This window comes from Gasterosteus aculeatus, chromosome 2 (genome assembly GCF_964276395.1).
Source record: "Gasterosteus aculeatus chromosome 2, fGasAcu3.hap1.1, whole genome shotgun sequence".
Lineage (NCBI taxonomy): Eukaryota > Metazoa > Chordata > Actinopteri > Perciformes > Gasterosteidae > Gasterosteus > Gasterosteus aculeatus.
The window spans coordinates 6,378,774-6,394,863 of NC_135689.1; the positions used below are offsets into that span (position 1 = coordinate 6,378,774).

The following is a 16,090-nucleotide window of genomic DNA, read 5'->3' on the forward strand; positions in this document are numbered from 1 at the left end:
AGTAAAATACATTTTTTTGAGCGATGACCCCAAAGATACGACACATTCCACCACATGGTGGCGGTACAGAGTCTCCACTGCTGCCATTTCTTCTGGGTTTGCTGTTTTTTCAGTCCGACTCTGACAAATACCTCTAGACAAGCAAGGAAAGTGTACACGGCGGTCTCTATTTCTAGAGACCGTTATCTTTTAGAGTGAGTGCCGCGATGTTCAAGGTGGACAGCGTCAGCATGGGGGCTATTAAATGAATTTACTCAAGCGGTAGGTTTTGGCTCCTTGTGTCGTCACAAGGCCATTAATCCCTTCAGCTGGGACGGGTCCAGTGATGTGGGCGTGGGGGGCTGGGTTGGGGGGGAGGGTGGCTGAGCAGAAGGAGAGCTCAAGTACGCTTTGATAGGGGAATGGAGAGAACACATGAGGACATTACCCGGATACCTTTCAACCAAGGTTGTCCTAAATGAGGATAAGCTGCTGCTCTGCCCTCGCCGTTAAGGCCCATGCCAGACTGTCCCCATCCCCGCTGCACCCCCTCGTATACGCCCCCCACCCTTCATTAAAAGGCGTGACCTAATCTCTAGTGTTGGCGGCCCCCCGCAGGTTCACCTCCCTGACAGAAATACAAACATTTGTGTAAGTTAAGATGTGCCTGCTAAAGGGCTTTGGGTCTTGGGACCAGCTTTTTTTTTGGAAAACCACACCACATATCCCGTCCCCCTTATCCTGTCAGCATGCTCTCCTGAGGGCCCGATGCCAGTCCTCACCCCGTGATGCAGGTCCATATGCCGGGTGTATTAGTTCCGAGATGCTGTGGAGAAATGCACCAACAGGGAAGGCCATCTGTCCTCTTACAGATATAGCCTGGACTGTGCACGCAGGCAGGATCTTAAAACATTTGGTCCGTTATATCGCATGATGAATGGCTTTCACGAGGGCTTGTCCTATAGGCAGAACTAATTATGTGTAGCTTTTCAGCATGGGGCAAAAAAAAGGGCAGCCTTCAGATCAGTAGGGGCCAATACAGCGTTTCTTATAATAGTCCTTTTCACAGTGGGGGAAGTATTCAAACCTATCTCAAACCTAAATTACAATAGACTTAGAGGCTACTTTTTCACATACACATACATACATATTTCACATACACATACATAGGTATATAATATATATATTATATACATTTAAATTTGACATGAAATAATAATAAACACATGTATATATTATGGATTGTAATGTTTTAGGAAAACTGTTTAGGTGGTTTAGTTGATGATTGTGTTTTTATCTTCTATCCGCAGATTTTAACACTCAATCTCTTAAAGCAGAGAAAGAACTTGGAAATGTAAATGTAAAAATGATATTATGATAAATGCCGATGCATTGTGGGAGCATTTACTGTTATAGATGGCTAAAGTGGCATTACTCTAACTGCTTCATATTCAGTCAGCTCAGGCCAGTGGTTCCCAACCGAGGGGTTGGGTCTCTAAATGAAACAAAAGATCAATTTGAGGCGTCATGAGGTAATTAAATGGAGAAGAAATGCATCGCAAATGTGGTTTTATCTTACCTCAGGTTTAAAAATGTTTTTTAGGATTAAACCTCTTAAGAAAAAGTAAATCCAAAGAGGTTTTTTAAAAATAGGGTGAGTTTCCTCCGACACTAGGAACAGACTCACTGGGGATAAACATCAGCAGGTTTGAATTTGCTTTGTATTCTTCTCACAAGCCTGTGAGGACGTACAGGAAGGCAAATCATTCAGTGAAGTGAGACAAACGGGTCAAACGGGCCTAATGAAACAGCACGGGTGCATGTGTGGGTTCAGATGCACGTACACGTGATGTACGAGGTTAATCAGAACATTCGAGAGTCAAAGTGAGATAACACTGTCAAGGGAGTCAAAGGATTGGTTGTTAAAACAAACCGAAGCCCAGAGGATGTTTTTTTACTGGCTGTTCATATTTGCCACTGAGCGGATTCCTTTGCTTTTAAAGGAAGAGATCTTGGTCAAGATCCACACTCAAACTGCAAAATGTAATCAGAAATCAGTCTGAAGCTAGAATGGAGTTCCAATAACAGGAGCTCAGCAAATCAAGCAGCCACATTTCCTACTGCCCGAGTCCATACCTGTTCCCACTCCCTCTTTCTGCTCACCTGCACCTTATTCCCCATCAGCATCTCAGTTTAAATGCCGGCACAGCTCCTTTCTTTACCCACCAGACCATTAAAGTTGCATGAATTTAGCATTTCCCAAACCTGAACCCGAACCCAAGCCTGCAGCCTCACCTTGACCTGGAGCTAAACCCAGACTTTGATGTGCCTGTCAGCCTTTAGCCAACCGTACATTTGTAATAATGTTAAATATCATCAGGCTTCAAATCAGTTAAAAAAAAAAACAATTTGAGAACGTGACAGGAGGTGTTGATTTGGGTAATTGGCGCCGCTCTCTTTGTCAAGGTACATTAAACACAAAGAGAACCAAAGCTTCAGCTGAGGAGGAAAATTATGAAAATGGAGGAAGAACAAGAGAGAGAAACAAGATTCCGGTTTAAGACACAAAGGTCACTTCCTGGTGAGCACACATGAAAGCTACATCCCAAAATCTGAGATGTTCAGTGCCTGCAGACACCATTACGTAGACTTTTCTTTTTTTTCAAACGTTCACCTCATTAGCATTTAGCACCAACCCTCCCCCCCCAACACGGAATCATCATAAAATAACCCACCCACACAACGTGCCATCACGTTTCGCATTGCAGAGCAATGTAGTAATGTATGTTGGGAAAATTATGAGTGAACGATGAACCAATTTAGCTGCAGTGTATTTGATTTTTTTATTTATTGCCTTAGATAAGAACAATGTTAGTAGTATACGCTTATAGCGGCTGTTACGATGGTCAAAAGTCTTTAAACAAACAACTAGGCTGTGTTTGATCTTTACAAGAGCCTGAACACAGTACAGGATGAAAGAATCCAGATCATCTACTAAAACTATAATCATCATCAACTGTGAAAATACTGCACCACAAACAAAAGTACTGCATTCTAAACCCTGATGAAAAGTATTGACTTGCGTATGGAAAGTAAAAGTAATCATTGCCGTTTAAATGTTTAGTGTCGGTGTTTTACTGTCAGAAATGTTTTTTCAAATCCGATCATTGTTGCATTAATGTGTAAGGTGCATTTTAGTGACGTTTAAGGTCTTAATCTATAAGATCATCACATGTTTAAAGCGTCTTTGTCCTGTGGAATCCACGTAAGGTCAACATTTCTGTATGTGTGTGTGTGTGTGTGTGTGTGTGTGTGTATTGTTATATATTGTGTATAGGGAACAATGCCATGGTAGAATAGTTGTGGCATCGCATGAAATCAAGTGTTATGCTTAAAGCAGATCCATATCTGTAACAAGCAGAGTGTGAAAAATCAGTCAAGATCGATGTGACAGGGGGGAGGTGTTGCCATGGAGGAGAAAGCAGAGTGTGAAAAGAGAGAGAGAGAGAGAGAGAGAGAGAGAGAGAGAGAGAGAGAGAGAGAGAGAGAGAGAGGCAATACTGCGACTAAAGTGACCTCTGACCATGTATCTCTGATGTTTCCATAATTACCTCTCATCATCGTGATGAACTGCTCTGAGATGAACTGCTCTTTTTTTTTTTACTTTCCGTATACTTTGTATTATGTGGTTTCACGCTGTCTCAGCAGAGGGACTTGGGCTTTGGCTACTAGAACGTTCAGGTTCCTCAGGTAATGAAGGAAGTATTCAGGTGTTTGACTTAATTAAAGTACAAATGTACTAACTAACTAAAATAAAAAGCTCCCATGAAAATGCAACTGATGCCTCACGTCAGTAGCCTTTGTTTTGACAGCAAAAAACCATTGCAGTCTAATACAACTCAAGGTTATTTTCTTATGTTTCAAAGAGGTGTTTTAACCTGATGACATTCGAAGACAGTTAGTGGTTGAATAAGAGGGTTGTATTTTTATTAGTCCATGGCAAAATAATATTAACAATAGCTGATAAACAGAGTGAATGGAATTACCCAGCAGTGTATAAATAAAATCATCAATAATTATATCCCAGTGACATAATATGCACCATTTTAAAATGGGTCAGTGATGATGAGCAGGCAAACACACTTTTAACAATATGTTGATCATTTCACCTCAAACGCAGGACTTTTCACTTGTAACAGAGTACTATTACGCTGTTGTATTCCCTCAGCAATACTTCTTCCACCAAAGTCCCCACAAAATCCCTGCTCTCGCACCGCACGTGATATGGACTACGCGTGCGCGTACACGTACACGCACGCGCAGCCGTCCAGGGAGGAGAAGGTACCAGGTCCGGTTCTTCTCGCTTCTCGCGGCTCCCCCGGACACGTCGCTGAGACGGCGCTCGCGTTAAAGCCTCCTTTTCCTGCCCAGCTGCTGGGAGCACTGGGAGAGGCGCGTCACCCGATCGGAGGCGAATGGATGACCGGATGAAAAAAGAAAAAAAAACACCGACTTGTTTACAGGATGAGATTTTCTTCTTTTTTCCCCCCCACCTCTTCTTCTCCTTCTTCTTCCTATTCCGGAAGTAGCTGCTGCGTCGGTTCAATCTCCAAGCCGACCATTTCGAGGAGGAAAATCAGCGCCAGCAGTATCATCAGCACCATCTATCCGACCCAAGGATCAATGCCGTCACTGCTGTGCGCTTGCTCGCGGATTTGAAGACATCTCCATGCGCACTCCCCGTCTTTCTCTCTAATTAGAAAAATCGCAAGGTGCCTTTATTATTCTGCCTATTGCTCTTTCTCTGGCCGTATTTTTTTTTTTGAGGGGGGGCGGCGGGGGGGGGGGGGGGCTGCTTGAGATGAGATGCTGATGGACATCGAGGCGAGGATGGGAAACATGGAGCTTTCGGGTGTTTTTGTGTGGCCGTGTTTCCAGGCGGTATAGGCTCCTGGGGGGGAGAAATGAAACGGATTGTATTTTTGATATCATCGTGGATTGTCGGGGTGAAATTCTCGGATTCTTCGTGGAGGCATCACAGAAAGGAGATGAAATAAAGAGAGAGAGAAAGAGAGAAAGAGAGGGGAGGAAAAAATGGACCACGATCTGGCGCTTGGGATGCTACAGTGAGGGACAATACAACACAAAAAGAAGACAATACAATTATCCAGATCAAACTTCCACTCCATCACTCATTTCCCTTCTGGATTACCATGCTTGACAAGAGTCCCAGATGTGACTGTGTGGATGGCAGGTCGCTGTATTTTACACCCCGTCTTCTATTCCCTGCCTCTGTGTGGCTCTCTCTTCCACCCGTCCACTCTCTGGCGGGCTTCTGCTTCGGGTAGCAAAACATGTAGGCTATTTTTTGCTGCAAGCCCGGTGCATCTGGAGAGGAAAACAAAAAAAGGTGCGTTTGAAGACAAATGCACCGTGGAAAACCAGAAGCTGTGCGCGTTGTGTGCGCGCGCGTTCCCGGGGCGCGGTGCAGGATGCATCCATAGACCGAGTTGTTGGAGGGATGAATATTGGAAGAGTGTGTCGGCCGGCTGAAAGGGGAAATCTTTCATCCGCATTGGCTTAGACACACGCACACGCACACACACACACACACACACACACACACACACACACACACACACACACACACACACACACGCACATGCCATCAGTGGGGCGCGAGCCTTTATTTCTCTCGATTGCCAATCGATATGCCGGTTGGGGCCATTGCTCAGAATGGTACAATAAGAATGAACATAGCGCGTGTATGAATAGCAATATTCATAATAACAACAATTAGCGGGGGGAGTGGTGAACAAAACAAAAAAACAACAACAAAAAACCCCCAACGCTTCATACATTCATTTCGTTCCGGCGGGTTTTTTCTTTATGTAGCCCAAACATGTTCAAGTATCGGATCCGCATGTTTTTCAATGAACTGAAAGTCCTGGTGTTTATGCGATCCGATTCGAGGCCGTCCGGCTCAGACGCAGACCGACGCTCCGCCACCATGCGGGGTCTGGGGATGGGCGGCTGCGGTTGGCCGCCTTTTGTCGACTGCCATTCCCGGGACGACGAGGAGGAGTACTACGGCAGCGACCCGCGGCCCCGGAGCCTGGCGTTCGAGGACAAGGAGCCCAAGCTGCAAGTGGGCCTGGACGCGGTGTCTCTGGCCAGCAGCAGCAGCAGCCAGCGGACCCCCCAGTGCCGGATCTGCTTCCAGGGCCCGGAGCAGGTACACGAGACGACGCGATGACACGCTGTTTGTTGTTTGCTTGCTCTCTCCGGGAGAGACTTCCGCTCACAATGGAGTGTTTTTGTGATTTGTGTTTTTTTTTTTTTTTCACAGGAATTTCTTTTGTGCCATTTGACAATTTTTGTGTGTGTGTGTTTTGATTGCAAATCAGAAAGTGTTCTGAAACAGAAACAACCATCATTTCCTACCCCCCTCCATCCCCCACCTCACCCTCTCTTTCTTTCTGTCTTCATCCTCAAGTACCTCCTTTCGGAAGAAGCCTTGATTCCAATCATGCAAATTAATCAAATTAGTTTTTTATTTAAAAAGGCTAAAATCCTGGATTTGTGTCACAGGGCTTTAAACTGGGATATTGTATTTACTGCATCACACTCAGTCTGTAAACCCTGGATTTAGAGGCAATTATTGTCCTTTTTCTGCTGGTTGCTGAGGGATGTGGTTTTCTAAGTAACACTGTTTTCACAGCTAAGCTAATCAATGGCGGAGAGGCAGATCAGATCAGAAATCCAGCCAGCGTAGCAACAAAGAAAGTTCGCCAATTAGGGATGACAAATAGAGTGAGAGGCGCTTAATATGCGTGAGTCACAAAGATTTTGTGAATCTAAATCAACTGACCGCATGTGTCAGAGAACAGGACGCTCGACTATTAATCCCGTGAAGGTCGCTGTGTCAGACAACGGTGTCGAATGTGAGGAAAAAATGACAAGTTAGAGAAATGTGTCATCCTATTTCTTCTCCTCCTCCTCCTTCTCCTTCTCATCTCAGCTTATTTTGTTGTTTTTTTCCCAGAGCCCCGAACAAAACAATAAGTAGTGCTTTGGTCTATTGCCAAAACTCTTTCCCACCAGATGTGCAGAAACCTGCACCGCATGGCTGAGCAGGTATTCCTGCAGCCTGCGATAACTACAAACACTGCAAATCCTGTAGAAGCACAGATGGATATTACCATTTAGTCTCGAGTGTTATTACAGCCCATGTGCTAATTTATGACATCTGCCTCAGAGTTCCTATTGTGGGACTTTAAAAGTTTAAATCAGTTGAGGCTTGTTTGGGATACAAAGTTGTTTGATGTAAAAGTTGGCGATAGGAAACATGGCTCTGAGCTGCTGCTTATAGACAAAGAGAAAGCAAACAAGGCATTGAGCCTGACACTACAAACTCCTATAGCGTCTTTTCTTGTGCCACCACAGAACTCAAAGTACCATACGTCCCCTGGGTGCAGGATGCACAATGTGTGTGTGTGTGTGTGGGGGGGGGGGGCTCATGTTTGCCATTTTATTGTTATTTCATTATTCAGGGCTCAACAGGGGACAGGATCATGTCGCTGTCGGCGGGCCAATTATCTACAGACATAATCCGCCTGCTCCGTTGGGCGCATTGAGTATGAATCCCTATTAACTGTCTGTCAAAGGTGTCGGTGTGTGCTGAGGTACAGAAGGTCCGGACTCGCTTAGGTCTTGTGAGGGGGGGGGGCTGTTAGTGCAGAGCCCAACAGTGTGTTTTCAGAGGGACACGTGGTCTGAAGCCCAGGGAGGAGGGGGTGTGGGGGGGTGTGGGTGGGGGGGTGTGGGGGGTTGTGGGGGGGGGGGGCAGCTGTCCAAAGATTACAGCTGCGTGGACGACCATTCTCTTAGTCACAGAAGTGACACACCAACGAAACACATTAATGCCATGTGAAGTGGCCTTGAGGGACAAACCCACGCCAGATCAACTGAGCAAGATGTGTGTGTGTGTGTGTGTGTGTGTGTGTGTGTGTGTGTGTGTGTGAGGTGAGCAGCCTTTGCATGGAATAGAACTCGTATAGAACTAAGTTTTTATTATTAATAAATACCATCAAAAGAACAGAACCAACACTGTAGCGATCCACTAATAGTATTGTTTGTGTGTGTGCGTGCGTGTGTGCATATTCAAAGCCTAGCTTTGAACTAGCTTCTCCATTTGTGCGATACAGCTCCGTTGATGTCCAAGAGCGATTTAAAACACAAGTCCTCTAAATGAGAAAACAAAATACATTGTTTGTTCTTGCAACAATAATTTTCTGATCTGATTTCACATTGAATTGAAGTCACGACAACAGTATAAAATGTTATAACTGTAACTGTTATATTGTTAATGTAATCTAATCCAATGTAATCACAATTTTTGTTTGATCGTAAAACTACACATCATTGCAGAGCTGGATTGATGTTTACAGTTATTGAGGCATTAAAGTGTTCATCGCCCTAATGTAGCATCTGTTAGACGTGGAGCTATGCTCATCCATGTTATATTATCTGAGTATTAGTTATTATATTTCTTGTTTTAATAATCTAAATTTGTTAATCAACTAAAATGATTTAATAGTGGCAGTGGATTAAAAAGTACTATATTGGCTTTTAAAGTGTAGTATTAATACACTTAATTAAATTACTTTCCACTCCAGCTGTCAATGTTTAATGAAAGTTTAAGGTTTGGTTTATTACAACCGTTTTGGTTTGGGTTAGAATACGTATTTATATTCTAAGATAATATTAGTGAACCCTAAAAGGCATAGTTCCATTGAAACAAACGAGTGTTTAGGAAATGGGAAACAATCTGCGACCTCGTAAAGGTCCAGTGTTTTGTCGCTGGTCGAAGAACTCACTAAATGTGGATTAATCCACTGCTGGAAATAGTCCCTATACCAAATATACTACTTCCTCCTGTTTGAGTAACGTTACGTAGCAATGGCTTACATTTCTTTCTCAGGATTTGTTGACAATAACAAAAAAATAGAAAACTTCTATCTTTATCCCCTAAAACTGAGTAGGTTGATGTAAATCGTGATGTTGCTTTACGGTCGACTTTACTCGCATACTTCAAACACAGTACAACTGCACGCGTTCCAGTTTTATTTGAGCATGAATACATCCTGCTAGTCCAGATGTGGCCTTTATGCCTCTCTTCTTTTCTAAATGGGTCTATCTGCAAAGAAGAGCCACATAACATATAGAATAGTTACTTTATAGGATAAACAGTTCTGCACAGTACTTTTGCTTTGACGTCTTTTGCAGAATCTTTTTTTTTCACCGACTGAAGCTTGAAAACAACGTTTGATTTGCTGCAGGTTGATCTGCAGATGCAACGTTCTCAGCCAAAAGCAGTTATGTGCTCAGCCATCATTTGACTTGAGTAAATAAAAGATACAAACCGCTTTCGCACCTTCAATTTCCTGGAGCTAAATGTACACGCTGTGATCTGCGAGCGGCATGATCGACGTATGCCAACATCAAACAAAGCTCTCTGAGAATTTGAATCTTGAACCTTCTTTACGGAAGGAATTCTGGAGGCCATTTGAAGTTTCATGAGTGTGAGCAACATAAGCTTTTATTTACTCATTGGTGGTGATATTTGGACGCTTGTGTTGAGAAAATCCCTTAAATGTTGGCGTCTCTTACTCGACAAAACAATCACATTTAATGCTTCAACATTTTCTGTTGAAGGTGCTGGTTTAAAAAGATAATCACAGTTTTTAAAGGTCTTTTTTTTCCTTCCAGCCGATCGTGACATTAACATCCTCGTACAAGCTGGGAAAATGTTTTTTCACACGCGCACACTTCCAACAACGACTTGACATTTTAGAAATGTTTGCTTTCATATGTTTTTTATTTAGTTCCTCATATACTTCTGACCTTCCCCGTGTTATCTTTATAATGCCAGCATGCAAGTTATTTCAGGTTCATGAGCGGCACGCGGCTCATCTGCTGAATCCAATCTTTTACGTGGAAAACTTTTATTTACAAGTGGGAAGGTCAGGTGAGCCAAACGGCTGACAGAGTCTAGAAAACGGATAAGAAGCAATATTTGTGTCAACACCGTCCTCTGTTACATAACATCTGTACTGATTTCACTGGTGGTCCTCTGCTTGTTGGAAAAATGAAGTAATGTAATAAAATACACAATATCTAATGTGCAGGCTGAATGTAGCTCAGCGACTGCCTGGAGTTCTGTCAAAGAGACGCGCTGTACAGTAACATGTCACCTTGTGTGCTCAGAGATGTTGGCAGGCAGGTGTAGTTATATTTGGAGAGGCGGGTTGGTTTTAGCCTTCATGCTAAGCTAAGCTAACTGGTAGTCATGAGTGTGCTGTCAACTTTCCTGTTTGACTCACAGCAGGAAAGTGAAATATCACATCTACATTTTCTACATTTGTGTCGCACGTTAGTCAAGTTGACAAAGAGTTAACGCTTTTTTAAACCCCCCCCGAAGTGATCTCTCCCGACAGTCAATAGGTATGTTTGATGTCTGAGAGACGGAGGTTTGCGCTGAGTTCACTCAGAGTTTGTGCGAATTGTTGTCGGCTCGTCTCTCCTTCACCTGTCAGCCTTTGAAGCCCCCCGCTCCCCCCACTCCCCCCCCCCCCCCCCCTGCTCTCGTGCTGACGGGCCCCTCCGCCAACCGATTCACCACCGATTCACCCCGATGCACCGAACACTAACGCTTTCAGAGTTTTGTGATGCATGGGTGTGGGTTCTCTTTTTTTTTTAGGTAAAACATGCCGACAAATTTGAAGCCGTCTTTCAAATTGGGATGTTTGACAGTGAAATGTGACGACAGCCTGAATGTTGTCATCCTTAATGTGGCGAAAATGCCAAAACCAGCTTTGCTTCAGGTGCTGGAGGGGTGCCGGGGAGACACTAACCGTCTTTTTAGAGACTCTCCCAAAACAATCAGATACACGGTGTGTATCAGTGATATATCTTCTCTCTTGCAGAACTGCAGTCAAATTAAATGTACCATATAAAGTTACCATATATTGTTGAATCAGCGGCATTCTGTACATTTGTTCAGTGTTGGGAAATGAAGCATACATGATCAAAGATACGATCTAATATGATCTTTTCCTGCGTTATCCGTTGAACTCTTCCACAGTCAACTGAGCTGAAGCTGAGACACTTCTTATGTATCAGCTTGAACCAAATCCATATTTTTTTTAAGAACTTGAGAGGAGCTGGGCTGTTGGGTGAGGGACTCGTCAGTATGCACACAAATTATATTTCATTAGGATGAAATATAGTGGTTTCAGAGTCCGAGACAGCGGGCCTCCCCTCACACAGATGGAATAAGGACTGTCGATCTAATAGAAAGTCAATGTCAAGAAGTTTTCTGTTATTATTATGTTATTATTCAGAGGGGAGGAAGCTTTTATCTGATGGAAAGGGGATCAAGCAAAAAATATATAAACAATTAACAGATTTTCTTTTACATAGAAATACATTTTTTGAAAATTTAAAAAACAACATTTAGTTTTTCCTAAATTTGTCGTGCTGTGTTCTCCTCGTCCGTCCTGCAGGGCGAACTGTTGAGCCCGTGCCGCTGTGACGGCTCAGTGCGCTGCACCCATCAGCCGTGCCTCATCCGCTGGATCAGCGAGAGGGGATCCTGGAGCTGCGAGCTGTGCTACTTCAAGTACCAGGTCCTGGCCATCAGCACCAAGAACCCTCTGCAGGTAACAGCGAGGGAGTGTGCAGCACCGACACACCTCGGAATATTACACATCGCTGAAAAGCAGCACATGAATCGTTCTGAAATTCTGCATAATGAGTACTTTTACATTTGGTTCTTTCAGCGTAACTTGATGTTGATGAGTAACATTTTAAATGCCGGACTTCTCATTTAAACACTAAAACATCTAAACGCTAAAACGTGAATGGCCCGATATAGAACCAGAGTTTGGGCTTCTTTAACATGGCCTTAAATTACTGATTCTAACATAATAAAAGCACAACAGTTCTTATTTTTATGTAAGTATACACAAAGAAAAGAACATACATTTTTAGGGAATATTCCGTTTATTACAATAGATCCACCCACATGCTAAAGTTCTGAGGTCCCTGAATTCTGCTGAAGATTCACTAAAGCGCTGATACTGAACAAAAGGTCACAGGTCACATGGTTCATTCATTGTACGTAAACAAGATAAAGGTGTCGTGTGTGACCATGTAAACCTAGTCTGAAAAATTCCGGTAAACACATTAGTCGACTTTCTTTCTCCGTGAGTTGCACGTTTTTTGAAGCTCACGAATTCATCAGCAGCGAGCTGTGCATGTTACGGGAGGACAAAGGAGAAGATGGTGCTGACACAAACATTTCATAACAACGCGCATGCATGCAACATACAAACGCTGCTGCATCAGAACAACACTCTCTTAGAACAAATCTCAGGGCGTCGCTGTGGTGTGAGGACCGTTTGCCATATTGTGCTGACACATTTTCTCTCTGCGTCACTGTCCTTCTGCCCTCCTTTTCAGAGGCAGCCAATGACTCTAAAACCTACCGGGAAGATGTTATGTATTGGCTTGTGTGTGTGTGTGTGTGTGTGTGTGTGTGTGTGTGTGTGTGTGTGTGTGTGTGTGTGTGTGTGTGTGCTTGTGTGAGTTTGACGTATTTGTTAATGTGCAGATTTGTCATGGACTCGTTTGGTGATTTTTTCTCACCAGTGAGAAAGTGGCAGAAACTAAATTTATTCAAGTACTCCACTCTTACAAAATGTAAAGTACAGCTTGTCCATGATATTTTCCTTTACACTTCTACTGCTCAACATAGTTTGTTTAGTAACAAGATACCATAAGATAAAACTAGCCAGGACCAGAACACAGCAAACACATTTAGCAAAAACAAGGAAATTAGAAACACAACTGAAGCATCCTTCAATTCATGAAAATCACTCACAGCTGTTTACTATGTAGCCCTAGAAAGACTAAGTGAAAAGTATATTTTCCATTTGAGATCAAAGTGGAAAATCTAACCTCAAACTGAACACATAAGAATTAAACAATCAATCCAATCTTTGCTCAGCCGAGCGCCAGAACGAGTTTTAGTTGAGTTGCAGAACATTAACTCTCTTAAGTCATCGGAATTTGGAAAGAAAATGGTTGAAATAAATACCTGAAAGCAGTGAATTAACATCTCAAATATTTAGACGTAATATTCATCAGACATAAAATGTAAAGGAGTGTCTAGTTGGGGCTCCTCGAGGTTATCATATAAATAAGGGTAAACGTGTCCAATACTCTAAAAAATATTAAATAAGTCAGAAAATGTATATAGTAATTAATAATATTTGTTTCTTTTCTCTTCAATTCATTGTCAGTTAGATCATTGATATTCAACGACACAAAACATAAAGTCAATAAACATGTACAACCTTTATTTTTTTTTTATCTATCTATCTGCTTTAATTGTGAGTATAAATAGCTAAAGAACCGTTTATTTAGAACCACGAGCTGTTATATAATAGAGTCATAGCTGAGTCTCTGCTTCAAAATGTGTGCAAAGGGAGTGAGGACAGTTTCTCTACTAATCTCCTGAAAAAGACAGAAATGAATACATAGAAAGAAATAACCTTGACTTTTTGATTTTGAATGCAGAACTTCTTCTGCATTCTTCATTTCATTATTATGTCGGTATTCCACTGAAGAAAATAGTCTTCAGTTTGTCTTCCAATTGTCATTAAGACATTTTTCTCCTCCACCAGTGGCAGGCCATCTCTCTGACGGTGATCGAGAAGGTGCAGATAGCCGCCATTATTCTGGGTTCCCTTTTCCTCATCGCCAGCATCTCCTGGCTCATCTGGTCCTCCCTCAGCCCCTCGGCCAAGTGGCAACGTCAGGACCTGCTCTTCCAAATCTGCTATGGCATGTACGGCTTCATGGACATCGTGTGCATAGGTAAACAAAACAACAGAGTGGACACCAAGATGTGCAAACACTGATGTGCAAATATAAAACTGCACGGCGGTATTACATAAATAGCTTTGGCAGCAGCCGTTTTTGAAGAAATTGTTTAGGAAGAAGAAAAGTCCAGCGTATTAGAAGGTTTAAGGTTGCAGAGCACGCAGGGGTACATTATGCAACAAGGAGACAAAAATATTTTAATTAACATAGGTTGCATTATGCAAGGACAAAGTAAAAAACATGTATTCACTTCACATTCTGTTGGTTGTTAAGGTCACAGAAAATTACACAGAAACCAAACACAATAAGCAGATGGTGCAAAGTAGGACGATGAAAAGCATTTTAAAGATGTCGGGAGAACAAGGGACTCGGTTTGCAAGGGAGCTACTTGGCTGACGGTCCTTGTGTAATTCTGAGTTCCACATGTGAGACAACACTCAGAACAGATGGTGTCCGTGATTATCGCCAATAACCTGTTATGATGCTGCTGCATGCAGGCCTTTAACTGTGACATCCGACGTAAAGCAGCGAGGAATCATCCAGTGCCCCTTCACTTCTCCTTCTTCCTCTTCTTCCTCTTCCTGCCTAGGCCTCATCATCCACGAGGGATCTTCAGTGTACCGAATCTTCAAACGATGGCAGGCCGTCAACCAGCAGTGGAAAGTACTGAACTATGAGAAATCAAAGGACCTGGGCGACCCGCTGAGTTCCAGCAGCAAAACGGGGGCTCGCAACTCTCGCGGTAACCCTCACGGCCTGGCCAGCAGCAGCAGCAGCGGCGGCGGGCGACAGAGCAGGAGGTTAAGAACTATTCTGAACCACCACTGCGGATACACCATCTTGCACATCCTGAGCCAGCTGAGGCCCAACGACCCCCGGATCAGCGCCGCCGCCAACCGGGAGGTGGTGATGAGGGTGACCACGGTGTGAAGCCAGGCCGACCGCGGTGTGAAGTCGGCGCTCTTGCGGCGGGACGGACCCCGTCCTCGCGCCCCCCGGATGTTAATGAGAGGACGGACTCGTGGACCCTCCGCGGACTGGCGCAGACGGACAGGAGGCCTGTGAGCCAGCCGAGTGATGCCACATCAACAGACACTTGAGGATTTTTGCCTCCTGTTTCCTACAAGAAAACGAGGGCCGGATGCTACTTTTCAATAATTAACCGAAAATATCGATGCATTAAAAGACCTAGAAAGAAAGTGTACACAGGCTTTATAACTGAATCCAAGATGGTGAGACCCTTTTTTTCCAGTTCAATATCAGGATGCACAGACATTTCTGTTTGGTTTGATCCTCTTGGTTTGATTTGTATCTCTTCTTTTTCTGTTTGTTTTTTACTCACTTTGATTTTGTACGGATGTATGATTTTAGAGGAAATCGTGTAACTCCATACATGCCAAACCTTTCCAGACAACTATGTATAATGATCTTAACAATTTCTACAAGACAACCGATGCTGGGAAATAGACCGAAAACTGAAGCAAACAAACAAACAAACAAACAAACATGAGGGCAAACACAGAGGTGACAACTGATTAATGCGTCATTACAAGTAAAAAAAAAAGAAAGAAAAGAAAAAAGAATAAAAAAAGAAATCAGTAAGATTTCAGTGACACTTAACCTTCCTGCAATAAAGATACGTATGTACATTACACAGGGAATTTTGCATGGTATATCATTTTATTTTTCATCACATAACATAAGCACATGACAAATTTGCTCTATTTCCAATGGTGCTTGCCAAAATAAACACTAAAAACATCTGATTTCATTGCACCGACTTGTCGACATGACAACTGGCAGTGTGTTACAGCTATTTCAGCTCAAATACAGATTGTTGCTGCTGTGTGCTGATTCAGATTTGATAATAAGTAAACTATTGGATTAAACATGGGGATCAGACGATCTCTTACTACTCAGTCTCACTCCGTCTCTTCTTTACTCCACCCACAGCTGAAAGCGTGCACGACCCGGCCCAATTTGTTGTAGGTTTTTTTGGCATAAACGTAGTTTGTGGGAAACACAACGGGGCATTCTTTATTTTCAGTAGTTATTTCCTTTTATTTACTTGCACAAAGTGACTAAAATCATCCTAACTGCTGGTAAAACAGTAAGTGAATCAATTTGGTTAAAATGAATTTATTTAATACTTTGATCATGA

At 43.0% G+C, this 16,090-nt stretch overlaps 1 protein-coding gene across 2 annotated transcripts; it reads left to right on the forward strand.

Annotated features, from left to right (window-relative positions):
- The first annotated feature begins 4,098 nt into the window (after nt 1–4,098).
- On the forward strand, nt 4,099–15,844 carry marchf9 (membrane-associated ring finger (C3HC4) 9). 2 transcript variants are annotated; one of them, XM_040192435.2, is made up of 5 exons: nt 5,265–5,389; nt 5,953–6,214; nt 11,547–11,702; nt 13,731–13,923; nt 14,519–15,844. In XM_040192435.2, exons 2-5 carry the CDS (start codon nt 5,990–5,992, stop codon nt 14,857–14,859), a joined length of 915 nt encoding a protein of 304 aa, XP_040048369.1. In that variant the 5' UTR covers nt 5,265–5,389; nt 5,953–5,989; the 3' UTR covers nt 14,860–15,844. The 2 variants fall into 2 exon arrangements, with proteins under 2 accessions (XP_040048368.1, XP_040048369.1); XM_040192434.2 differs by having other exon boundaries at nt 4,099–6,214.
- Nucleotides 15,845–16,090: the final 246 nt, after the last annotated feature.

Excerpts from the sequence above, each read along its gene's own strand:
- marchf9 (XM_040192434.2), top strand. The coding sequence starts at position 5,882 with ATGTTCAAGTATCGGATCCGCATGTTTTTCAATGAACTGAAAGTCCTG. Across the intron at positions 11,703-13,730 it reads GCACCAAGAACCCTCTGCAG|TGGCAGGCCATCTCTCTGAC; the intron begins GTAACAGCGAGG and ends CTCCTCCACCAG. Across the intron at positions 13,924-14,518 it reads CATGGACATCGTGTGCATAG|GCCTCATCATCCACGAGGGA; the intron begins GTAAACAAAACA and ends CTTCCTGCCTAG.